At 43.2% G+C, this 26132-nt stretch overlaps 2 protein-coding genes across 2 annotated transcripts in view; both read right to left on the reverse strand.

The window, feature by feature from the left end:
* lrp5 (low density lipoprotein receptor-related protein 5) overlaps nucleotides 1-19466 on the reverse strand; it is a 46287-nt gene extending 26821 nt beyond the window's left edge. Inside the window, exons 1-8 of the mRNA XM_015965666.3 lie at nucleotides 19140-19466; nucleotides 12617-12817; nucleotides 12250-12466; nucleotides 11397-11465; nucleotides 8872-9000; nucleotides 6794-6990; nucleotides 5499-5630; nucleotides 51-139 (exon numbers count right to left, since the gene is read on the reverse strand). Coding sequence (XP_015821152.1) covers nucleotides 51-139; nucleotides 5499-5630; nucleotides 6794-6990; nucleotides 8872-9000; nucleotides 11397-11465; nucleotides 12250-12466; nucleotides 12617-12817; nucleotides 19140-19236 — 1131 coding nt within the window. The 5' untranslated portion in view covers nucleotides 19237-19466. The remainder of the gene's footprint in view (nucleotides 1-50; nucleotides 140-5498; nucleotides 5631-6793; nucleotides 6991-8871; nucleotides 9001-11396; nucleotides 11466-12249; nucleotides 12467-12616; nucleotides 12818-19139) is intronic.
* Nucleotides 19467-20651: 1185 nt separating this feature from the next.
* c14h11orf24 (chromosome 14 C11orf24 homolog) lies at nucleotides 20652-25322 on the reverse strand. Its single transcript, XM_015965671.3, has 3 exons — nucleotides 25213-25322; nucleotides 24571-24745; nucleotides 20652-23524 (listed from the first exon to the last, which is right to left on the reverse strand). The coding sequence occupies exons 1-3, from the start codon at nucleotides 25219-25221 to the stop codon at nucleotides 22629-22631; spliced, it is 1080 nt and encodes a 359-aa protein (XP_015821157.1). The 5' UTR covers nucleotides 25222-25322; the 3' UTR covers nucleotides 20652-22628.
* Nucleotides 25323-26132: the final 810 nt, after the last annotated feature.

The raw sequence follows: 26132 nt of genomic DNA on the forward strand, positions 1-26132 counted from the left end.
GTGTGCGTGTGTGTGCGCGCGTATGTGTGTGTGTGTGTGTGTGTGTTTACCTCCAATAGTATGTCAGTGAAATCTGGCAAATCAAGTGAGATTCTCCTCAGGTCTGTCCGGCGAGCCAGCAACAAAACCTCCTCTGCCCCTAAAGCACACACAGACATTTTACCAGTGATAACACTTGTGTGGATCTTTAGGATGAACCATCAACATCCCTGGGATAGTAAAAACAGCATCATTGTTAGATGTCTCCCACCCCATGTACGAAGCTGATGTAGAGCCGGAGAGCTCCTTGAGAGGCTGACTGCAGCATCCTGAGTGCATGAAGGAGCGTTATCCTAGGTCCTTTCAGAAACCACAACCACCCCTGCTCCCAACAAATCCAGTAAATCATTCCTGCCTTTTTTGCCCACCTCTGTTGTTATTTTATTTGTGTCATGGTTCTCCCTGCTTTATCAGTAACGCCCCACCCCCACCCCCAAACGCACACACACACACACACACGCACACACACACACACGCACACACACCTGTGTCATGCCTGCATCTGCATCACCTGCACACCGCACTATTTATAGCTTCAGTTGCCGCCTCCCTGCAACATTCTTTTACTGATTTGATTCCAGTCTACTACCACATTTAAGCCCCGGGTTTTCCTGCTCTGCTAGGCCCTTGATGTATCTTTTCTGCCCATCTGATCTGTGGACTTCGGCCTTTGCTCTGCTTTCCCAGCTCCTGATTTATACCTCCCCTATGGAATTCCTGTTTATGACCCAGGTTGAATATAGATCACAGCTTTGGATTTTGGACTTTTTGGAACTTGTGTGTTTTGAGGGTATTTCAGTGTTTGTGACATCTGCAGTGAGGACTCATTCACACAGACTGAAGAGGAGTGCTAAACTGATCCTCTGCTGACCCGACGCTCCCTACAGAAGGGTTGCTCTGCACAGTGGAGCATCTCACTTTTCAGTTTTCTGTTTTAATAAAACACACTGCCTGGCCAAAACAGTTGCCACCCAAAAAAGGTCACACACACTAACATGTTATCTTTGATTGCGACACACATACTCTGTAGAGTTGTTTCAATAAGCTTCTGCAATGTCACCAGATTTATTTCCACCCAGCGTTGCATTAATGTTTCACCAACATCTTGCAAAGACTTCTCTAGCACATCCCAAAGATTCTCAATAGAGTTAAGGTCTGGTCCCTGTGGTGGCCGATCTATGGTGAGAAAAAAGTCTCAAAAGATGTGTGTGTGTCTCTCTAGATTTGTGTGTGTGTGTGTAACTCTTGATTTGTAACTTGTGTAGCGACATGAATGGCCTCATTTGTGACCCAAAGGTCAAACTTCCCCAGCTAAGTCGAGATGAAGGACACTTCAAGATTTAAAATGGGCTGATTGGCTGCACCTGGCGGTAAGGCGTTTCCTGTTTTCAGTGTTGCACTACGTGTAGCTGTTTGGTGTTTGGGGCTCGCTAAAACTGATTTAATTTCTCTGTACTAGGATATCTCTGAGTTATTGTAGCACATAAGCACGTTAAAACACACATTTTCTGTTGTTCCACCTAGCTTTTAGGGAACCATTTGAGTTTGCATGCAGTTTATTTGGTGTTGAACAGTTTGCTCGTCCAGTTAGCTTAGCCTCAGCACGGCTATGGCTACTTCTGTCTCTGCTTCTCCGTCTCCTATCTCTTGCTCTCTGTGTCAGATGATTAGTTACTCCTCTGCCTCCTTTAGCGATAATGGTAAGTGTAATAACTGTAGCATTTTTGTAGCTTTGGAGGCAAGGGTGTCGGAATTGGAGTCCCGGCTCCGCGCTGTTGAAAAACCCGTAAACAGCAGTAGCTACTTCGCTAGCGCGGGGCTGACTAGCTCAGAACCACCCCGTAGCGATCCTCCAGCAGAACCCGAACAGCCGGGACCTCAGGCCGGCTGGGTGACGGTATGCAGGAAGCATAGAACCCAGCCCGTGGGCCACCACCAACCCGTCCACGTTTCTAATAGATTTTCCCCGCTCAGTGACGCACCCACTGACAAGCCGACTCTGATCATTGGCAGCTCCATAGTCAGAAACGTGGCATTAGAGGCTCCAGCAACCATAGTTAAATGTTTACCTGGGGCCAGAGCGGGCGACATTAAATCTTATCTGAAACTGCTGGCTAAGGATAAGTGTAAATACAGTAAGATTGTTATTCACGCTGGCGGTAACGACACCCGGTTACGCCAATCGGAGGTCACTAAAATTAATGTTGCTTCGGTGTGCAAGTTTGCCAAAACAATGTTGGACTCCGTAATTTTCTCTGGCCCCCTGCCTGATCGGACCAGTGACAACATGTTTAGCCGCATGCTGTCCTTCAACCGCTGGTTGTCTAGGTGGTGTCCTGAAAACAACGTGGGCTACATTGATAATTGGAAAACTTTTTGGGGAAAACCTGGTCTGATGCGGAGAGACGGCATCCATCCCTCTTTGAATGGTGCAGCTCTTCTTTCTAGGAACATGGCCAGTTTTATTAGTCCTCCATGACTACCCAGGGTCCAGACCAGGAAGCAGAGTCGTAGTTTAACACACCCCTCTGCAGCTTCTGTACTGTTACCCACCCACTACCCCATAGAGACGGTGTCCTGCCCACGACCAAAATCACACAGATTAAATATCAGGCTTAATAAAGCAAATCATGGAAATCTCATAAATATTAGAACAAATTCAACTGAGCAGAAAACTAGAAAAATTAAATGTGGGTTGTTGAACATTAGATCCATTTTTTCTAAGACTTTGTTAGTTAATGACTTGATTTGTGATAAACAGATCTCTTTGCTCTCTCTCACAGAATCCTGGCTGCAGCAATGTTAGCTTAAACGAGTCGACTCCTTCAAATTATTTAAATCATCATATTGCTTGAAGTACAGGGCGAGGAGGAGGAGTAGCAACCATTTTTCATTCGGACTTATTAATCAGTCCCTTACAGATTAATAGCTACAGTTTGTTCGAACATCTTATTCTTAGATTTCCTAATCCAGATTGCAAAACTGTAAAACCACTCTTGTTTGTAGTTTTATATCGTCCACCAGCCCTTACTCTGAGTTTTTGGATCAGATCTCTATTTTTTATCTGATTTGGTGCTAAATACTGATAAGGTCATTGTAGTGAGGGATTTCAACATTCATGTGGACATTGAAAATGATTGCCTCAATGTAGCCTTAAGTAATATCTTAGACTCATTTGATTTTATTCAAAGAGAACATAGCTCCACCCACTCCTGCCATCATACATTAGACCTTGTGCTGACTTATGGCATAGAGTGTGAGGAAATAACAATCTTTCCGCATAATCCAGTCCTCTCGGACCACTTTCTGATAACCTTTGAGTTTTTTATAACTGAGTTCTCGAGACATGAAAGTAAATTTCATTATAGTCGGTCTCTATCTGACAACGCAGTTGCATCTTTTAAATCAACTGTTCCATCTTTACTGTCCTCAGCATCTCAGAGGCATGTAGCAGAGGGCAATATTTTCAGTTCTAGCCCCTCACAAATTGACGCCATAGTTCATCATGTTAATTCCTCTTTACGTGTGGCATTAGATGATGTCGCCCCTTTAAAAAAGAAGGTAATTAGGGACAGGAAGTTGGCTCCCTGGTTTAATTCTCATTTACGAGCCTTAAAACAAAACTCTAGGAAATTGGAAAGAACATGGCGCTCTATGCACCATGAGGAGTCCTACTGATCCTGGAAAAATAGTCTTGTGCTTTATAAAAATAAGCTTCGACAAACTAGAACTGCTTATTTCTCAGCATTAATTGAGGAGAATAAGCATAATCCTAAATTTCTTTTCAGTGCAGTTGCTAAACTTACACAGAATCATAGCTCTGAGCCATCTATTCCCTTAGCCCTCAGCAGCAATGACTCCATGGGACTTTTTACAAGTAAAATTAATTCTATTAGAAACAAAATCTTTAGCATCCTCCCCAATGCGATTTCTTCTTCCTCAGTAAGTGAGGCAGCATCAGAGGTGACTGTAGAACCTCATCTGTGCTTGAACCGTTTTGATCCAGTTGAGCTTTCAGAGTTATCAAAAATATTAGCTTCATCTAAACCTTCAACTTGCATTTTGGATCCAATCCCAACCAAATTATTTAAAGAAGCATTTCCTTTGGTTACTGCCCCCATTCTAGATATAATCAATCTATCCTTAGTAAATGGGTATGTACCACAGGATTTTAAGGTTGCTGTAATCAAACGTTCACTTAAGAAGCCTTCTCTGGATCCAGATGACCCAATGAATTATAGACCAATATCTAACCTTCCATTTTTATCCAAAGTCCTGGAGAAAATAGTGGCCATCCAAGTATGTCAGCATTTAAACACTAATGCTCTGTTTGAGGAATTTCAGTCTGGTTTTAGAGAGGTGGTGAGGGCCAGATTTATTTTTCTACTGTTATAAAATTACAATAATGAACAGCTGTTTGTTTTAAAAACATTATCCAATAAACAGTCCAGTTTCAAAACTTTAATTTGTAATGTAGTTTCATGTATCAGGCTTTAACAGGTTAATAACATTTTAATGATGCATTTGCATCTGTTTCTATGGTATACTAGGTTAAGTACATGCTATGATCAGTGGTGCACAAGACTTGTTGTTGAAGCTGAACTTTCACAGAGCCATGAAGGACCTGCCGTCTTTAACACTTGAATGATTGAGGCACTGTCAGACACATCATGGGCAGATAACACAGAGAAGATGGCAAGCAGCTGTACTTAATTTCATTTAGACACTTGAAGACCAATAACAGATAATCAAACACACATGGGCACACACAAACACGTACGTTCTACTGCCAGCAGCAAGTTAACTATTCTATTTAACCAGCCAAGCAAAACAAATTAAGAGCCTCACAAACTGCAGGGAGACACAATGGAGCATTGTTGTTTTATTGTCAGCACTAGCCATGCCATTGGTTGGCATGTTTCTCTCAGTTTAATATGTGCATATTGCACAGCCTTAGATACACACAAACCTCAACAGCGCTGTGTTTGCACAGACTGGAGCTCTATTGTCTCAGTATCGTGGGAATCAACATGGCAGGTGGTCATTTGGTGTTCCACTCTTCCTCTACAAACATGGTTTTACTGGTTTCACAGCTGGAAACTCATCTCAACACTTATCAAAGAACAAAAAGCACACATGCTGACTGTCCTTCCCACCTTGGACTTAGAAACTAACAACTTCCTGTAAACATTTTCTCACCAACAGTCCACAGACAGGTGCAATCTTAGAAAAACTGGTGAATGATGTTTATAAAGAAAAAAAACTACCAACACAACTAAATCTGTTGAATTAAAAATATTATTTTTTTTATTTGCCTTTATGTCATGTTTAATCTGCTGCTTTTACCTGGTAAAATGTCCAATAATATCCTCCCTAAATAATGAATAACTGAAGTACTGAACTCTGAAATTGAGAGTTGAGATAGAAACACCAGATCAGTTATTCAACAGGACTCATACCTGGTTTGCAGGTCTTTCTGTCTGCTTTGAGTTGGACTCCTGTGGGACAGGCACAGCTGTAGAAGGGCTGAACAGGTGAGAGGAGACACAGGTGACTGCAGCCTCCGTTATTTTCACTGCAGGGCGTCTGGACTGTCATGACAAACAAAACGACCACTCAGAGAAGGAAAAGTGCAAAAATAACATTAAAGGGGCATTATGGAAGTTTGACAGCCAAAACATGTATAGAAATAATAAATTTCTTCTTCATACATTCTCCTGCAATGACCTGGTCCTGTAGAATGAGCCCTGGCATTTTTACTGTGATTGTCTGTTTTTCTGTAAAATCACAGAAAAAGAGAGCTGCTCGGGTCGAGCAGGCTGCTATATGCGCGTTCACGCTCAGGCATAGCCCTCCGAACCGTTCTTTGAACGTTGTTTCAACTATCATTAAGGTTATAAATGTTACAGAGATAAGAGACACCACTGGCGCTTTAGCTCGCCTATCAAAACTTTGAGCTTTCATGCAAAAGACCCGGGTTCGATTCTGGATGTGAATACAGTTGCTTTAGAATTTCTTTTTTACATTAATGGTATATTTTTTTACAGTAAGATGCCCAAAATTTATTTGAGACTCGCCGAACGGCATTGAATTCACAGATAAAAAAGATGTGGGTTCAACTTCCATTTTGGAACAACTTTTCAAGCAAGGGAAGGGAATGATCTGAGCATGCAGGAGGACTGACCCATCTTAAACCTTTGTCGGCTGTGCTGAAGAGAAAGGTACAGAACCAAATTATTTAATTAATTAGCTGCACGTTCTCCTGTCCTCTGTCCTCCGAGCCACACACACACACACACACACACACACACACACACACACACACACACACACACACACACACACACACACACACACACACACACACACACACACACACACAAGGGACTGTCTCAGCTGTTATTTTTGTTAAGGAGTGTGCACGTACAGCATGCGCGCCTCGTGCACGAGCCTACTATTGAAGCTGCCGTTACGCTTTTGGCCTGAGGGGGCAATAGCGAGCATAAAAATTCAAAACTCCGTAAAGTCCCTTTAACTACTTGTACTGCATGACTTATTCTAAGCACAACACAGACTCAACTCCTAAGAGGGACAGTTCAAGAATTTTAGGCATTAAAGATTTAATTTTCTTACTTCGGTTCCAAGACTCATTGTTATAACAGAGATAATGTTTTTATCTTATATTTATACAAATGCTTTAAGGGTTGCAGAGCTAGCTTAAGTGTGCATACATGCAGGTAAATATTCCACATACTGTAAGGCTGTCGGTAGAGCTCCAGAACCTGGATGTCCATGGGAGAGTAAATCCCACCGAGAATCTCTCTGCTTTTGTCTCCGCTGTGTTTGTTACAGGCATGGATGGAGCGGGTCTGCCAGTCGGTCCAGTACAACGTCTCCTCAGACAGCGTTAGCGCAAAGGGATGAGTCAGGGTGCCCTCCACCACCGCTTCTCTGCAAGGTGAAAACCAAAGTAAGGAAATGGCTGGATTCCTTTCAGTTAGATAAAAAAACTAGAGATATAAAAACAAACACCTTCTTGTCATCAAAGATTTTCTATTGTAAATTGATCCAATTGTTCATTGTGCAATTACACCCTGCATGTAATTGGGATTATGCTTGAATAAAATAAACTGGCATCAGGAAAACAGCCAGGATAAGGAACGTGGCTCTTAGAAAACAGAAAAAAAAAAAAAAAAAAAAAAAAAAACACTAATTCACCACAAACACAAGCTGCACAAACCAGTTCCAGTTTGTTCTGGTTACTAATGAACACTTCTATCCCTCCAGAGTATCGCTGCCTTTCCTTACTGAACGCAACTCAACTTGAGTCAATCTCCATGGTGTGGGTTTTTGTGTGACAACTGAGAGACTGTTGGGTGCCCTCGTCATAGCAAGGCACTCACAAGCACAAGGTAATCAGTAACTCGATGGCTTTAAACCTGGAAAAGACTGCAGGCAGTGCGAAGGCAGGACTCTGGAACACCACGTGACTCAACCTCCCAGGCCGATTGTTGAAAGGCTGTCATTGGCGGTTCTGTCATTGGCTCAGTTCGGTAGACTTGGAACCACATCAAAGCAATAAATGGTAAATGGCCCATAATTGTATAGTGTCTTCTTAAGGTTCTACAACCCCCCAAGGCGCCTCACAACACAATCAGTCATCCACCCATTCACACTCTGGTGGGGATGAGCTACAATGTAGCCACAGCTGACAGAGGCGAGACAGGCCATGCACTGGTGTCACTGGTCACTCCGACCACCACCAGCAGGCAAGGCCGGTTAGGTGTCTTGCCCAAGGACACAACAGCAGCAATCTCTTGTGGGATCCGGGATTGAACCTGCAACCTTCCTATTATTGGACAACCTGCCCTACCTCCTGAGCTACAGCTGTCCCTAAGTTACTGAAATGTCGACGCAAACACGGATCCGTTACTGATGAAATGATTTAGTTATTCTGAGTAGGGCTGTTGGAAAACCAACATTAGCCAAGGAGTTCCTCAGGTTTTGGTACTTGGATTAATACTTTTCCCTATCTGTTTCAACTGGGTGAAAGTGTGATGGACCTTTGTTTCATTTCAATAAGATGAGCAGTAGAAGTCAGAAGTAACGATGATGCTATGCAGAATTAGCAACTTTTCATAGGACTGCAGTAAATGTCTGTGTAGCCAAGCAGTTACAAGATGGCCCAATCTGAAATGAAAGAAAAGGCTTTAACTAGGAGACACTTTGCTTCATCATCTCATCACTAACCTGTACTAGAGGCTTTACTGTACCAGAACTAAAAGAATCCCTGCCCAAGACCCAAGTGAGTGAACCTTAATGAATTAACACTCTAATTTACTTCTTCATATCTGCCTCGTGTCACCCTGGGTACTGCATTTTGGGTCCTACCAACATCTCTCTCTCTCTCTCTCTCTCTCTCTCTCTCTCTCTCTCTCTCTCTCTCTCTCTCTCTCTCTCTCTCTCTCTCTCTCTCTCTCTCTCTCTCTCTCTCTCTCTCTCTCTCTCTCTCTCTCTCTCTCTCTCTCTCTCTCTCTCTCTCTCTCTCTCTCTCTCTCTCTCTCTCTCTCTCTCTCTCTCTCTCTCTCTCTCTCTCTCTCTCTCTCTCTCTCTCTCTCTCTCTCTCACACACACATTTGAGATTGTAATTGGGATTGCTGCTCTTGTACAGTATTCTGATGTGATGTTTGTAATGAACTGCTGCTGCAAAAATAAACTGAGGAAAAATTACTTGTAAGTTACGTCATCATTGCAGTTTGACTGTGGAGTTTCATGGTCTCCCTCTGAGAGTTACAACACGTCCAGCTTTAGGTGTGCATGACAAGTCTTTACCGTGCCGATCCATCCAGGTTGGCTCTGTGAATGAAGCTGAGTTTGGCATCAGCCCAGTACAACTTCTGTTCCACTAGGTCTATGGTGAGTCCGTTAGGCCAGTGTATGTCCTTATTCACTATCACCTTCCTGTTAGGAGACAGACACAAAGTCAGTGCACACACACACCAGAAGCACATGTCTTTGGTTTAATGCTTTTGTTATTTTCATACAGATGTTGCTTCCCATTTATGTAGATTTATTTGTTAATTTCATGGACTAAATATATACTTTTTTGTTGTGATGAATGAAGTTTGATGGACTAAAACAAAAACCTACACACCATTAATGACTAAATTATGATGAATATTGACAGAATAATGCAAGGCATCTTTACGTATAAGGCCCGTTTCATACAGAGGCAGTTCAATGTGCATTCCTTTAGCAATCAAGAACATAAAAATCAATGTGACAGAAAATACAATTTCAAATAAAAAAGAAACAAAGTTAAAGTTAAAGGGTGAGAAGGTGCAGTATCGGAACATTTATTCAAAGGATGACGAAAACATGAAGGCTTTCAATTTAGATTTAAAAGTGTCTACAGTTGGGGCAGATTGAGGTCGTGAGACAATTTGTTCCATCTGTGAGCAGCATAGTAGCTAAAAGCAGGTTCTGACCCGAGGTTCTACCAGCTGACTGTTTCCTAAGGATCTCAGAGCCCTGCTGGGAGTAGATACCTGAAGGAGATCTGACATGTATTCTGGCCCCCTGCCTCTGAGTGATTTATACACTAGTAGGAGCACTTAGAAGCTGATTCTGTAGTTTACTGGTAACCAGTGTAGGGATCTAAGAACAGGAGTGATATGCTCTGTTCTCTTGGTTCTTGTTAGGACTCTAGCAGCAGCATTCTGAACAAGCTGCAGTTGCTTCATGGCTATTTAGAGAAGACCAGTCAAAAGATCATTGTAATAGTCCCGCCTGCTGGAGATGAACACATGAATGTGACCAGTGAAGCTCAGGTCTGAATCAATTATGACACCAAGATTTCTAACTTTGGTCTTTGTCTTTACTCCTCTGGAGCCAAGTTGAGCAGCAACCTCCACCCTATCCTTCTGATTTCCAAGGACAATAACTTCAGTCTTGTCTTTGTTTAACCGGAGGATGTTGGACTGGACCAATCCTTAACTTGCTCCAAACAGAGTGAGTTTGGGGGACCACCGTCAGTAGCTGAAAAAGCTAGGGAGATCAGGGTGTCATCTGCATAACTATGATATAATATTGTTATTGTATATGACCTGACCCAGGGGAAGCATGTAGAGATTGAAGAGCAGTGGTATGACCAAGACTCATATCTGAGCATGATTATGAGACAACAAAAATCCAATCAGAAAACAGAAAGGACGGGTGACCAAAAATGAAAAACAATCAGCAAATGGAAATGCTGGGACTAGACAAGAAAAGAACCAATCAGAGTCCGGAGCTGGCCGCAGTTTGAACAAGCTACCGCTAACCAGACATTACATATTTGTTTATTCTGGTAAAAGTTATGTCTAAAGAGAGAAAATGCCTGCAGCTGGGAGTAAAAGCAGTAGATGTGACGAACTGAGAAGTATTTGCTTGGTAAGAACACATCCAGGGTTTCCCCTGGTTCTAAAAGTGTTATGGTGCTGTTAACAGCGAGCGGGGGTGGGAGAGGGAGTGCTGGAGCTCAGTAAACCCAACCGAGCTCACGGAGCGGCGCGCCTTGTTGCATGATCGTTTTTATTTTTGTGGCGCTACTGCGGCTGACATGATCAGTAACAGTAGTAGTAGTGTCTAATAACAACTCTAATAAACGCATCTGAAAACATTTCTTACCTTTATTTCACCTTCGCATCATTAGAGTATTACATGTTTATGTTTTGATGTAATTTCCTGTCATGTTTACAGATATTACTGCCCATTATACAGATTTTTTATTTTATTAATATTGAGAGGCACAATTACAAACTGTCAGTGTTCGTTTTGGTATTTTCCAGTAATTGTTGTTAATAAAACAAATATAAACAGAGTTTTATTGATCTAAAATGTGAATTTTTCATATTTCTTTACAGTTTCACGTAGGTGTCGTTAACGTTTCCTTTACACAAGTTCAAAACGATTGCATCAGAAGACAAAAAGCATAATAAGACTAAAACTAAAACAAATTGGATGACTAAATAGTGACTAAAATAAAAAGAATGTTAGTAACAAGCTTAAGACTAAAACTACATTAAAATTTACACAGGTTTACACTTGTATCCAAAGCTGGCAGCAGCAGGGACAACGTGTCAAGTATCAAAGCCACTCTGGCCCAGAGAAAAAATGATTGAATATTAAGATATGGATGTAAAGCCCTAAACCAAATAATGATATTTATAGATATCTAAGTCCTGACGTGCACCACTCAAAGCAAAGCTGTCCCCTCTACAGAGAGCTTTTGTATCAGGACAAAGACTGGCCATGACTAACAACATTTGCACTAGCTCCACACTTATTGCTGTAAGCTGAGGGCTTCTACAGAGTACCTGCTACTGCCATCCATGCCAGCACGCTCTATCCTGGGCTCCTCTCCCCAGTCAGTCCAGTATAAGTATCTGAAAGGACATAAGGAACAGTAACACTATGACATTACATCAGACTTCAGTTTCCTGTAAATAATGTTTATTTTCAGAAGTGGTAGGATGAAGTCCTGGAAGTTCTAAGGGGTTGACAGCTCTTAAAACTGTGCAGAAGGGTTATCCTTACTGTGGTAGTGCTTCCTCAGCTCATGCTGCTGAATGTGTGGAGCTGCTGTGTGTTTCCTTTAACGAGTTAGACAACCTTGAAGTCTAAAAGGTGGGCAAATCTTCAAAAGGGTGCTTTAAAATAGTCTGAACAGAATAGTAAATAGTCCAAACAGATCATTTGCTGCTGTGGCCCCCAGACTCTGGAACTCTCTCCCCCTGAGCCTGAGATCAGTGGACTCAGTGGTCTCCTTTAAACTCACCTGTTCAGGCTTTGGTGGGACCTTCATCACCCTCCTTATTCTGTTCTTATTCCGCCTTTCCCTGCGACCCACTGATTGTCCTCTTTCCCTCTCCCTTTTCTCACAGTTTTTTAAAACATATTTTAAAATAAATGTTTGAAATCTTTTTTTATTTAAATATTTTTTGTGAAGTGATTTTGTCTTGAGAGGCGCTATATAAAAGAATGTTTTCTAACGTCTACAGCTAATAAACGGCATCCTTGCAGAACAGCTGCTTGGTTTTTAAGTACTGATAGATGTGTGTGTGTGTGTGTGTGTGTGTGTGTGTGTGTGTGTGTGTGTGTGTGTGTGTGTGTGTGTGTGTGTGTGTGTGTGTGTGTGTGTGTGTGTGTGTGTGTGTGTGTGTGTGTTACCGTTGGCCAGGGTTAAGAGCAATAGCCCTGGGTTGGTCCAAGTCCATCCAAAACAGGACCTTTCTGAAGGTCCCATCGAGGTTAGCCACTTCGATTCGATTAGTGTCAGAGTCTGTCCAGTAGAGCTTTTTACCCAACCAGTCACAGGCTAGCCCATCAGGACTATTCAGGCCCGACACTACCACAGTCTGGCCGGTTCCCAGAGCCTCTTTAAGGGCTGTAAACATAAACATACATAAATGAAATAGTAACAAAAGAGGACGCATTTTTTATTCAAGCTTGTGAAGCTGCACACGATAATCAGTTAGAGAAAGATCCTTTCCTTAAGCCAGGGAACAGACACTGAGCTAGTAGCGTGCACACTTACAGTTGGATGAATGATTCCAGCGTGTTTGTTTGATAGCCTCCTCGCTGACATCAGTCCAAAATATCAGGCCCTCTGCGTACAGGAAGTCCACTGCTGCTGCGTCTTCTAGATCACCAACGACAATGGCTGACTCACCACGCACACCACCTGCATCTGCTAATCGTACGTCACGTCGGTTGGCAAAAAGAAGGAGGGGTGAGGCTGAAAGACAGAAATAATGAATGTGAGAACATTTTAAAGATTAAACTCAATCCCCACACCTCTTTTCCCAATGAACTCACTCAAGATCTTAACCTGTAGCAACATCTTATCAGCTGAGTGACGAAACAATAATAAAGAGTTTTTGTCTGATTGGCACTGTAGGTGAAATGTAGGTGGAAAGCTTTACCTGCCGACAGTTTCGGCTTCTCTCTCGATGCCTTATTCATGGGCTGTCATCTGTTGGAACAATGGCCATGATAAAGGCTTCAAGAGAAGCCGAAACCTTCTGCGAGTTAAGAAATCCACCCATTTTCTTCCACTTATTCGGAGTCGGGTCGCGAGGGCAGCAGCCTACGTCGAGAGGCCCAGACTTCCCTCTCCCCAGCCACTTGGGCCGGCTCCTCCGGGGGAATCCCAAGAAGTTCCCTGGCCAGGCGAGAGACATAGTCCGTCCACCGTGTCCTGGGGTCTCCTCTTGGTTGGACGTGCCCGGAAAAACTCACCAGGGAGGCGTCCTGACCAGCTGCCTGAGCCGCCTACACTGGCTCCTCTTGATGTGGAGGAGCAGCACATCTACTCTGAGCCCCTCCCGAATGACCAAGCTTCTTACCCTATCTCTAAAGCCCCGATCACACTGTGCGATTTGCGGCCGTCTTAGCCTGATCCCTCATCAGGAGCATAATCATGTAAAAAAACCATAAACATTGAGGGTGATTTGCAAATCTTTGGTCGTCCAGTCTGACCGGCTCTGCGACAGCTTTGTGAGCTGTCCCACGACCCAAATCAGCCTCCGACAGTCTACAAGCATGCTTCAAAACCTACGACTCCTGTCTGCAACCGACCAATGAAAACACACCTTTAGGACGCCGCAGCAGCAAGACTCCTCCTCTCTGAGCTTCGGTTTCTATTTATGTTTAAAATGCGGATTATAAACTACACACCAGTTTTTATTTCTGTTAATAGCCCAAGTTAAACCGGAGTTATACTAAAATAATTAAACTACCTTTTTTGGACCATCAGCTAAACTATGAAAACCGTAATTCTGTGATCTGTAAGAATGTGTGAGGAGATGAGCTCACGAACATAAAAATCACACGCCATGCCCCGCCCCCCTCCCCGCCCCCACCGTGTCCGCTGACACGAAAGGCACAACGAAACTAGAGCCCTCCATCAGCTGATACCGGTGAGAAACAGCAGTGGAACGTGTGCCTTCCCCCCGTGACACTTCACATGAAAATCCAGCACCGGGGTTATTTTTCTTCATTTAGTTTTTATGATTCAGTATTTTATGATTCACTTTTAACACCTCGCACCATCTTGTAGCTTTTTTGGTTGTATTTGTGCCATTTCTAATGGTTTTTATCATTCGTCGCATGATTTTATTTTGATAGTGCTGTTCTCTTATTCTATTGTTTTTAGTAGTTTTTATCCTTGATTATTTATGCAGTTTTTATGTATTTTACCTGATTTTCATGCTTTCATTGTGTTTTGCTAATATGTTCGAGCATCTGGCTCTTTAATGTACAGCACTTTGGTTAGCTGCCATGCTGTGTTGAAATGGTGCTTTATAAATACATTGGTGTAGACCTCTTCCCTTACCCAGAGAAGGCATTCTACCCTTTTCCGACTAAAAAAATCCACCTACAGTATATCGTATCTAAAGTGTCTATTAGATGAAAATTCTGTCTTATATTCACAGAGGCATATTGACCACGTATTGGAACAATGTCTAGGGTGTCACAGGCGCTCTCCGAGCCCCTCCTCAGCATGCCGCTTGTGCACAAATGCATCTCCTGCAAAAAGGCCTCATCTGATTTAAGATGTTTTAAATGAGCCAAACCTTTCCTAAATTTTAAAGAATTATTAGGGATTTAACATTCCAGCTCGCACATGCAAGTGGGCACTCATGTGTTTGTCTGCCACTGACCCTACCAGTCATGACTGTGGCGTTATATGTATGCCACCAGCTTGAGTGCGGCGTGAGCTTTCTGCGCACGGTGAGGCTGACTTGAAGGCGCTGGTAACCAGTTTATAATAAGTAGACCACAAAGGCGCCTACCATACACAGCAGCAATCGGCGTGGCATACACTCTTCTATGTCTATGCCGTTGAGGACGGACCTCTGTAACGAACAAACCTACACGAATTTGAATAAAAGAAAATGTTTTTTTCAAAATGACACTGAGAAAAGTGTCTGAAGATATTTCAAAATCAGCTTTATTGTCAAGTATGGTCCTTGAGTGAGTCTCAAGCATCTGCTTTGGTGGTTCTTATTGTGTTTTAATTATACGCGCTACTAGTGTTTGTCAGTGTGTTTAAGTAATTATAAGCACTGCTACCTTTTGTTCTGTGCTACAAAACCTGCAACCTTTGTAGTGCTGTAAGCTAAAAATGTTAACGTACAGCCCTGTAGGATATTCCAATAATCTGAACGTTACATATCCTCAAGCGGCTTTCCAAATCTTCACATTTTTCCTGTAGCTTGGAGAGTTCCTTCATCAGCTCTTCCACCAGGCTCCGAGGAGACACAGCCTCGTCAGACAGGGTAGACAACTCGTTCTCCATCTCCGTAAATCTCGTTCCAACCCACTTGACATCAGAGCGGAGCACCACTGCAGTGCTCTGTAGTTTGACCTTCATTGCCCTCAGCTCCCCTTTAAAGTATCTTTTCTGAATTTTCCCCTTTCAGAAACAATGTATGATTTGTCAGAAATCCATAAAAGTGATTATCTCATCATGTACTGTGATACGTACAATAAGTCTTTTTTTTTTTTTTGCTAACCACGCCCCTGCCCCGCAGAGCTCCGTGCAATAGGAAACTGAGCGCCGACCAGAACTAACCAATGGCGTTAGACTAACGCTTAGATGCTTCAAATTTAAGGAATACCTCGGCTGATGCAGAGTTGATGAACTTTTCACGGACAAGTAAGTCTTTAAAATATAAATATATGAGAACACAACATGGCATGAGAATATGTGTAAAACAGCGTGTTTTAGCTGCGTTTGTCGGCTACAGAAGCACATTTATAAACAAAAAACATGAAGTCACCATATTAAAAAAAATGGTTCCAGAGACTATTGGTGTGATATGCTTGTCAGCCACTAAATGGTGCCATCGGATAAGAGAAATACTCAAGAAGGAGACTTTAAGGGGACTTTACAGAGTTTTGAATTTTTATGCTCGCCATTGCACCCTCAGGCCAAAAGCGTAATGGCAGCTTCAATAGTAGGCTCATGCACGAGGCGCGCATGCTGTACGTGCACACTCCTTAATGAAAATAACAGCTGAGGCATTCCCTTGTGTGTGTGTGTGTGTGTGTGTGTGTGTGTGTGTGTGTGTGTGTGTGTGTGTGTGTGTGTGTGTGTGTGTGTGTGTGTGTGTGTGTGTGTGTGTGTGTGTGTGTGTGTGGCCCGGAGGAGAGAGGACAGGAGAACGCGCAGCTAATTAATTAAATAATTTGGTTCTGTACCTTTCTCTTCAGCACAGCCGGCAAAGGTTTAAGATGGGTCAGTCCTCCTGCATGCTCAGATCATTCCCTTCCCTTGCTTGAAAAATTGTTCCAAAATGAAAGTTGAACCCACATCTTTTTTTATCTGTGAATTCAATGCCGTTCGGCGAGCCTTAAATAAAAATTTGGGCATCTTACTGTAAAAAAATATACCATTAATGTAAAGAAGAAACTATAAATAAATTAAAATCACATCCAGAATCAAACCCAGGTCTGCTGCACGAGAGTCCGATGTCTTACAAGGTGAGCTAAATCGCCAGTGATGTCTTTTGTATCTGTAACTTTTATATCGTTGATGACAGCTGAAACAACGTTCAAAGAACGGTTCGGAGCGAAAATGGCAATTTTGTTGCTAATTTGCGGGAAATATCTAGAAGAAAGTAGCTAAGGGTCCTCAGAAATGTAGCTAGGTTCATCACTAGGCGTTAGGAACAGCGACAAAGTCGCTGAGTTGGCACTACCTCTCTCTCTGCTGCTAAAGCCACTGATAGCAAATTCTACAGGCTATGCCTGAGCGTGAACGCGCATGAAGCAGCCTGCTCGACCCGAGCAGCTCTCTTTTTCTGTGATTTTACAGAAAAACAGGCAATCACAGTAAAAATGCTAGGGCTCATTCTACAGGACCAGGGCATTGCAGAAGAATGTATGAAGAAGACATTTATTATTTCTATACATGTTTTGGCTGTCAAACTTCCATAATGCCCCTTTAATAAAAGCAAATTCCTCAACTAGGGCTTCCTTCCATTCTAATCTGAACACCACCAGGAAGATGTACTTCAGCGTGTGAAGCATCGGCTTAAACATGTCCGCATCATCCGGGCTACATCTCGGCTTGGGTGACGCTTCCGCTCCAGGTGGAACCAGATCGTTCTTGCACAAGGAGGCTCAAGGTTCAGAATCTGCAACTCAAGGATTCCTGATTTCATGGAATTTGGGTTGAACATGCACAGAAAACCTCAACAGTGAGTTGTCTTAACCACACGCCCGAGCCACCTTGACTGGCCCTTCTCAATGTGGAGGAGCAGCGGATCTACTCCAAGCCCCTCCTGGATGACCAAGCTTCACACCCTATCTAAAGGAGAGCCCAGACACCCTGCAGAGAAAACTCATTTCAATCATTTGTATCTGCAGTCTCCTTATTTCAGTCACGACCCAAAGCTCGTCACCATAAGTGAGTTGGAACGTAGATTGGCCAGTGAGCCTTCCAGCTCAGCTCTCTCTTCAGCACGACAGACCAGTACAATGGCCGCCTCACCGCAGACGCAGCAACAACCCGCCTGTCGATCTTGCACTCCATCTTTCCCTCACTCATGAACATGACCCCGAGATACCTGAACTCCTCCGCTGGAGGCAGGACCGTATTCTTGACCTGGAGAAGGCATTGTACCCTTTTCTGACTCAAGACCATGGTCTCAGCTTTGAAGCAGTTGGTTTTCATCAGGGCTGCAGACAGCTCCAGTGAAAGCCGAGGATCAGTCTGATGAAGCCCACCGGACCACATCTTCTGCAAAAGGCAGAGACTTGATCCTTAGCCCACCGATACATAACCTTTAACGCCTAGCTGTGCTGTAGGAAGACAAAGCTTTACCCAACAGAGCAGTTCTACTCAGCTGAGAAAACGCCAAGAGGTTAACGTCTTGTGTTTTATGCAGCACCGTGTGCGGTCCAACATCTGCAGGGGAAACTTTTTTGCCAACTTGTTCAGAAAACTTTAAGAGGATTCGAAACCCAGCATTGCGAGGAAGTGAGTGTTAGTTTGGCCTTGGATCCTTTCTCTCAGCACAACAGCTAGTTAGTTACTATAGTTACTCATATTACTACATTTAGTGAGTTAAATGAATATGTATGTTTTATATTTTTACTACTTTATTTACAACAAACGTCAGAAACAGCCTTTGGGTAAAGCTGCAGCTGGAAAATACTGCAACATCACTCCTGCACATCCAGACATTCCTGTCTGTGTCAAACATTCTCATCACCTGGGAGGAATTGTTCAAACCTCATAAGTAAATGCGTTGAACTGAAAACAAATCCCAGCCAGTTTCAGGCGCGTCCTTGTGCGCTTTGTTTTTGGGTTAAACCCGTTCCAGGTGCTCAGGGGTGCAGCTCTGAAAACGGCACGAAGGAGAAATGTGCATTCCTGTGATCTTGAGCACCAGCACGCAGTCCAGCTGAGACGACTTTAAAGAGGCGCTGCAGCATATCTGCATCTGCGGTTATAAACTCCGACGATGGTTTGAACGCTTTATTGTTGCGCTGCGCGCACATGAACGCGCAAACCTGTTCTTGGATCCATCTGAATAATGGAACTCCGCCTCCTCCTGAGCAGTTTCAGACGTCTGAGAGCGCAAATCAGATCAAACTTCATGATTAAGACGCTCATCAACAGGAAACATCGTGAGCTTCAAGTACTTTTCTGCTGCTGTCTGACACAGCAGCCTGGTTTTCACTTGAAACATCTTTAAAACAGAACAGCTATACGTGACACCCGACACCGTGTAAAAATGGCTGGAGCTGTGGAGGCCCGTGAAAACATCCAGAGTGGGTTCAAACTCCAGATCAGCTCCAACTGCTGCACCGCAGCAGGCCTGGGCGCACGTTACCTACAATAAACACACACTAACACACAGATGTGTGTGTTCGTGTGATATAATCGCCGCGTGAAGAAGTTTGGGGATTGTCATTGAAACTACAGTTGTACCCTTGGGACAAGAAAAGCTCATCTGCCGCCGGACCGAGGAGCAGGGAAACGCTCACCGTCTGAGTAGAAAGTTGATGTTAAGGTTTCATGCTGAGATAAAAACTCCACATACCACCGGCCGCTCCTAGGAGACCAGTCCACAGCAGCAGCAGCTCCGCCAGCAGACCACCCATTCCCAGTCCTCTACGTTTTAAATCCAGAGCTCCCATAACTCCCAGTCCATGTTCGGCCGTTCCTCCTTAGGTCGGAAACAGGTCACTCTTCCCTGCAAACATAGGTTCTACTGCTCAGGTACCGTGGCTGGTTCCGCGCTGTGACTCCGACTCTATGTTTTCTTTATTCCCCCGATTCAGCGCGCGCGCTTCTTTATACTTTGGACTTTCGGGAGCGCGCACAGACAGCAAGCAGGCCGCGGTGGGTTGACGACGTCACTACGAACTAAAATACTTTACGTTCTCTCTCTCTCTCTCTCTCTCTCTCTCTCTCTCTCTCTCACACACACACACACACACACACACACACACACACACACACACACGATATAATGTGTGTGATTTTTAAATCATTTGTACTAAAACGACCTGTTGCGGGTTGAAGAAAGACCACCAGCCCCAATCACTCCCTGTGCCCAGAATATCCCACTTGCAACTTCTGAGTTGAGTTCTGTTGGGACTTGGAAAAAATGAGCTAATACCTGATGCTGGTTCCAGCACATTTCCTGCATGTTTTAGATCATGAACGCAGCTGATGTGTTTAATTATCACTCCTGTAGACACTAACCAAGTCTGAGTAGACGTTTCGGGCTGTTAGATTAAGGGGCTAGAAATAGTGATGCACTGATATGAAATATTAGAGCCGATACTGATATCCGATACTAAGATCACTGTTATGGCTGATAATATTTTCCAATATCGATAAACTGACATTAATACTTCTAAAATCAGCAGATTTTGTACTGAATAAAAATTGTTAAAGCTGAATTTACGTTATGTACACACACATTTATGGTTCTGAGATGATTTCATTTACTGTTCACATGACTAAACAATTACACATCACCCCCTCACCTTCTGAAACAGGCAAACAAATGGAGTAGAGATGGAAAAAATATTGGTTGTTAATATCGGCCCGGTTTTATTTATCGAACGGTACCGATACGTAAAAAAATTCCTAACATCGGCCGATACCGATAGTGAAGCAGATATATTGTCCATCCTTATTTAAAAGGACGCAGAGTGAGGAGTTAGATTTTAATTTTTGGGGGGGGGGGGGGGGGGGCCTAAAAGCAAGCAACAACTGCCTAGTCTCCATTTAATGAATCCTACAGCTTAAGTACACACCAACACTGACTGGATATTATAGTTTGTGTCAACAGGCTTTTGTTAGCTGTGTTGTGTGTTTTGATGGTTAACAGGGAAGTGCATATGGGAGAGAAAAGCAACGTCTTGAAATAAAAACCCAGAAACCCCGGCAGCTTATAACTGGTGTATGTTGGTTTGCTGGCCGGATCATTTATCATGTAATTGGTGATCAGCTGAGGTGTTTGAACCGTTTCTACAGGTGTTCCCTTCCTCCTCTCCTTCTGCAGAGCAGCTGACCTTCAGGGCCAACGAGCAAAGCTCAGTTCATTCTTGGTCTTTATTATTTTCTTTGCAAAGTAAAAATACTTTGAAAGTGCATTAGTACAATATTGAGTTGGCACATGACAGGTGTCCCCTTGACATCCTGTAAACACCGATCCATCTTCTATAAAGTCCATCGGTGTTTTTTCACAATCATGAAAACAGGTGTGGACTGCTCCAGTGACTACAAGCTCACATCATCCCAGACGTTTACATTTAGTCACAACAGACATCAAGGCTTAAGAAAGGCATTGCTTCCAGTTTCACATGAAAACAATATTTTTGCATACGTTATTAATCTGAAACACAAAAACAGAACAAGTTAAGACTTTGTACCCTCTGAGCATTCAGTCCACCCACCACACTCATACTGGCTTTATGTTTCCTTTTGGCTTCATCAGAACAGAATGTGCTTCAGCAGAAGGCTGGGTGAGTTCAAACCAACGAGAACTCAACGGAGGAACATCACGAGAAAGCAAACGTAAGTGTGAATGAGGCGAGCACCACCGCTGGGAGCTCTGTGGCATCAGGACGCCCAACGCTCCTGGACTCTGTTCTAAAAACAAAAACAATCCTTGGTCTTTGTGGAAACTCATTCAAATATGGAAAATAAGAGAAAACTCAGGAAATGCGTAGTGTTTTACACAAACGCCATAAAATACATCACAAACTAAAAATTAACGTAAAAACAGGGAATCTCCACTTAAGTTCATGAACATGGAAATGAATTTGTTTCCTCGTGGAAAAGGAAACAGGAACACTGCTGCAACGTCATCAGCAAAATGGAATGTTTGTGGAAGACGGCAGAATTCCAGTGAAATGTTGGACTCGGAAACATTCGCATCCTGGGAATAACCTGACTTTATCCCACTGGAGTCGGTCTCACCCAAACAAAAGCTAGCGCTGCACTCTGGAAGACGTTTAAGCTAACACCGACCCTGGTTGTCATGTTTCAGCTGAGATCGAAAACATCTGGATGGTTTCTCGTTTAGCAAAACCGGACTTGTACACAAACTCCACCAGCCAATTCTCCAACAACGAAGTTTAGATTTCCAGTTCGGAAACGCAGAATGAAAAGTTTTTGTCATGAAGACTTCTGAAAGACTGGTGGGTTCCAATTATTTTGGTGGAAATGAAAGGTTGTTCTGGTGTCGAGCAGAGCAGCAGCGTTCCGCCTGCAGAACCACGGATCAGGAGGAGCCTGAACCCGTAATAACAAAGGTAGAAAAGGTCAGTAGATGACCTTAATAACACATGTTCAAAGCTTTTTGGTACGCTTCAGCCTGGACCGCATCCTCCTGCTCCAGATTAACTTTATAACATGAGCAACCAGACCTAGTTCCTCATAATCTGAGATTATGGACCATTTCACCAGACTAAACCCAGAAGGACAGGGTTTAATAACGGACCACTGATGTGGAGGAATGTTTAGCGGTCTGAAGTCACGGCTAATGGTTGGAACAGCAGAGGGAGACATGGCCGCTGACGCAGAGAGACGTTGGTGGCCATGTTGCTCTTTTCACAGTGCTCTGGGTGGGGCTTGTTGCCATGGGGACAGTTTCCTTATTAGTAAGTACACTTGAAGAGGGGCATACTGCTTCACCAGTCAGGGACACGGTCGTCAAGGTGATCGTCGTCTCTACTAAATACTGAGACATCGGTCCAATTCAGCTAATCAGCTTTATAACCCTAACCACGTCAGCTCCTATGTGCATCATCCTGATGTAAAAACAAACAACAACAATACTGAGGTAATGACTTGTGCTTTGGAAGCATGTCGTTATTGCTACCAAAAAAAAAAAAAGACGGAGAAAGTTCCGTGGTTTGATAGAGCAGGCCGGTGTTGTTCCAGCTTACGGTTCACTGAGACAGGTCAGATTAGTGATCCGAGTCCTCAGGTGCATCCCTCCCGTGTGTCCCTCTCGTCCACTCTACAGTCTCTGGTACCAGGTTCAACAAGCTCCACGCCCCCGTCCGACTCACACCCCAGAGTCAACGTACATGCCGTTGATCAGGTAGTCGACCTGGGTGTAGTCCTTTCTCCTGTAGCTCTCGTACGCCTGTGTGACAAACACAGCCACCGTAACCAAGAAGAACAGCAGTCCAAACAGCAGGACGGCCACTAAAGATGCTGTGTCCACTAGCTGCCTGGTTAGAGCACCCCCTGCCGCCTCCACCATAGAAACCCTTGTTGCTGAAGACGAAGGCGTCTTGTGACTGGTAGAGGAAGAGTTCCTTAGAAAAACTGTTGCTGTGTTCAGCGGTGTGGTCTGCATGGCTGGAGTACTCGGCGCTGACGTGACACCCAGAGACGGGGACGTTTTTGTGTTAGCGGTAGCTTTTAAAGTTGTTGGCGGGTGTGGGAGCTCTTCTGTTGTCGTGGTGTGAGTGGATGCAGTTTCTGTTGGGTTGGCAGACTGGGGGGAGTTTGTGACCATAGAAATCCCAGCTGTGGTGAATGTGTGTGTGCTGGTGACAGGTGGTACAGTGGCTGACTGAGAAGGGCTCATACTGAGTCCACTATGAGTTAAAGCAGTGGGCAAAGCCATGGTGGTAGGACGAGGCAGAGCAGCAGCTGACGGAGGCTGGTGGCCGGTTGGTAGCTGCTGCTGAAGAGCTGATGATGTTGTAAACATCCCTTCAGTTGGGCTGAGGGAAGATGTCGTCCCTGTTGTGTGGTTCAGGTCTGAAGTGGTGTTTGAATCTACTAGAAGTTCTCCTTCATTTTTGTTAGCTTCTGGAAGGACTGAGGAATGGTTAGTAGGTGCAGCATTAAAGCCTGGAGAAGAGCTTTGGTGTTGTGTGCTTGTGACATCACTGGAAATGGTCTCAGGGGGCTCCTCCGCTGTTGAAATCCGTCCGGCAGAGTTATTACCTGCAAAGCAGCAACAATACTTTCAGTTAAAGGTTGGCTCAGCTTTACGGAAAAAATATGTTCAGGCTACTTTTAAAAATACACAATCTAAAGGCTCATAGCTGAGAACGCACGATTCATGTACACAGAGGGTTTAGTGGGGAGGTTTGAGGGGTGGGATAAGATCCAGTCATTGAGAACTGGACATGCACAACAGTTGAATGAGGTTTTTCCAGGATTGCATGCTTCAGAGGTGATTAAACTTGTTAATTTGTTTACTAAATGTTTAATACATTGTTACGCTCTGGCACGTGCAACATTTGGTTATATTTTAGTTATTTAGTCCCAACGTTGGCTGAGCTGTTCAGCTACTTCAGTATAAACTAGGCCTGTAATTAATGATGACTATATTCAACAAAATCACAAACTTCTTCTGTTAGTGGATTAGTCATGATAAAACACTGCAGTGTGATTGGGTTGTCACGGTGTGAAAATGTAACCTCACGGTTATTGTGACCAAAATTACCACGGTTTTCGGTATTATCACGGTATTTTTTTTAAACGTGCTACATTTTCACACAATTAAATAAACCCTGTATGTCAGGAAATATTGTCCTCAGTTTGTGTCTAAATTTTGCCTAAAATGTGTTATTTTGTAATTATGTTGTTTATTTGTTTACATTTTTTTCCCTTTAGTCTTTAAAATACCAATATTTGCCCATAACCCGTATTTTTTGTCTGTTTGATGTCATCATTTAAAAATATTAGATCAGATGATACTCAGTACTCAAGTAGCCTTCTAATCAGATACTTTTTTTACCCTTACTTGAGTAATAAACCCTATATCAGGAAAATATTGTCCTCGGTTTGTGTCCTTCCAGTGAGATTTGCAGATGTGGGAAAATGTCATCAGGCAGTAATCATTGTTAAATTCATAATTATTCTCAGAGAGAGACCAACTCTTATCTGCCCCTGGGAGCCCCATAATGCTTATCGTCATTTCATCATCAGAATGATGCTGTTGGGCGATCAATGAGTTTTTACACTATATTGTAGCTCACACTTACATCCAGAGGTGCAGTTCTCTTGTGCGGTGATGAAATGGACCCGGGTGCTCACAGGTGCCGATTCCCCAGTAGAAATAAGAAGTGGGATGCTGACGATGAGCAGCAGGAGGCAGAAGAGGTGAGCAAGACCCGAGTCTTTCAGCCGGAGCTCTGAAAAACACAGGACCATGGTGGCCTGTGAGGGGGACAGAAAAACGAGGCTCACACGCAGCAAACAGCTTTAAAACACAGACTGTTTTTGTGATAGCCTTCAAAGCTCATCGTGGTTCTTTATCCAGAGGAATCAGACGAACAGGAACCAGTCTGTAGGGACTGATGTGGATCTGTCAGCGACCCACCCACAAAGTAAACTGTGCCTCGACAAGCCAGAGTCCACCCATAAAACAGTCAAACCTTTGTTCCGACAGCTCACACAAGAAAACAAGCTAGGCTAGACTTAGCTAAACAACAGCTTGTGCGTACCTCCTGTTGGCGCGTAGGCATAAACACAGCTAAAATCCGCCCCACGGCCATAATAATAAAATAAATATCGGTGAATGAGCTAACTTTCACGTCTGGGTATCAGCGAACATGCTCCCTGTTACTAATAATAGTGAGTTATTTGCTCGTGTCAATAATATAAGGAATGACAAGTGGACTTACCAGCGACATGCTAACACACCCAGAACTCCCAAAAGAGAACTCCTGCTGGAGCAGCCGGAAACAGCTGGTGCACTCTTAAAATGCGTCCCCATGTCCGTCAGACTGTGCGTCAGACATCTATATTGATATCAAAGTCCATACATAAAAACACACTGGTTTTTGTTGATATATGTTCTATTTGTTTTTACAAATTCTATACTTTTTTGTCGGCTTTGCTTATTTTAATACTTATATTTAATTTGGTGTTCTATGGACACATTTTTTTGATTGATTCATCATCATTTTTTCATTTGATTGATTTGATTGGTTCCGTGTCGTTCAGTGTCATCGTGCCGCCATCTTGGTGAGTGCTATGAGGTGTCTGTAGTTACTTTTTTGATAACTTTAATTTTAACAAAGGCACTTTTTCTTTAATAACATGACACGATAACGTAAAGATGTAGCATATAAACAAAACGAAGTACAATGTTTAATAATAAAATACAATAAAAACAAAAGAGGGTACTAAAAGTGCAATACAAAAAAATATTAATGTAGCTACCTTTTAGACATTGTGGCTTTTGGGCGGTTCTAGTTTAATAAAAAATCAAACATAATGCGTGATAACTTCCCCAGTTATATAATAGTATTTATTTAATTACCTTTTTAAATATTCATGTTCTTTCTAAGATGTAGAAGTAAGATCTATTACAGGGTTTCATGAAGCATTGCTCTCTGGTGGCCGAAAAAATTGTTACATTTTTATTTTGCTTATCAAAGGTCAGTAAGTGGAAAAGTTAAAGAGCATCGTCCTCTGGTGGCCCACTCAGGCCTTACATGTAACAATAAAAATGGCACCGTTCAAAACGTATTGTTTGGTCCTCAGGGCTGCTTAGAGAAAACATAAATAGAACTATACACAATAATCATTTCAGAAAGCT

The sequence above is a fragment of the Nothobranchius furzeri genome, chromosome 14, assembly GCF_043380555.1.
Source record: "Nothobranchius furzeri strain GRZ-AD chromosome 14, NfurGRZ-RIMD1, whole genome shotgun sequence".
In the NCBI taxonomy this organism is placed as follows: Eukaryota; Metazoa; Chordata; class Actinopteri; order Cyprinodontiformes; family Nothobranchiidae; genus Nothobranchius; species Nothobranchius furzeri.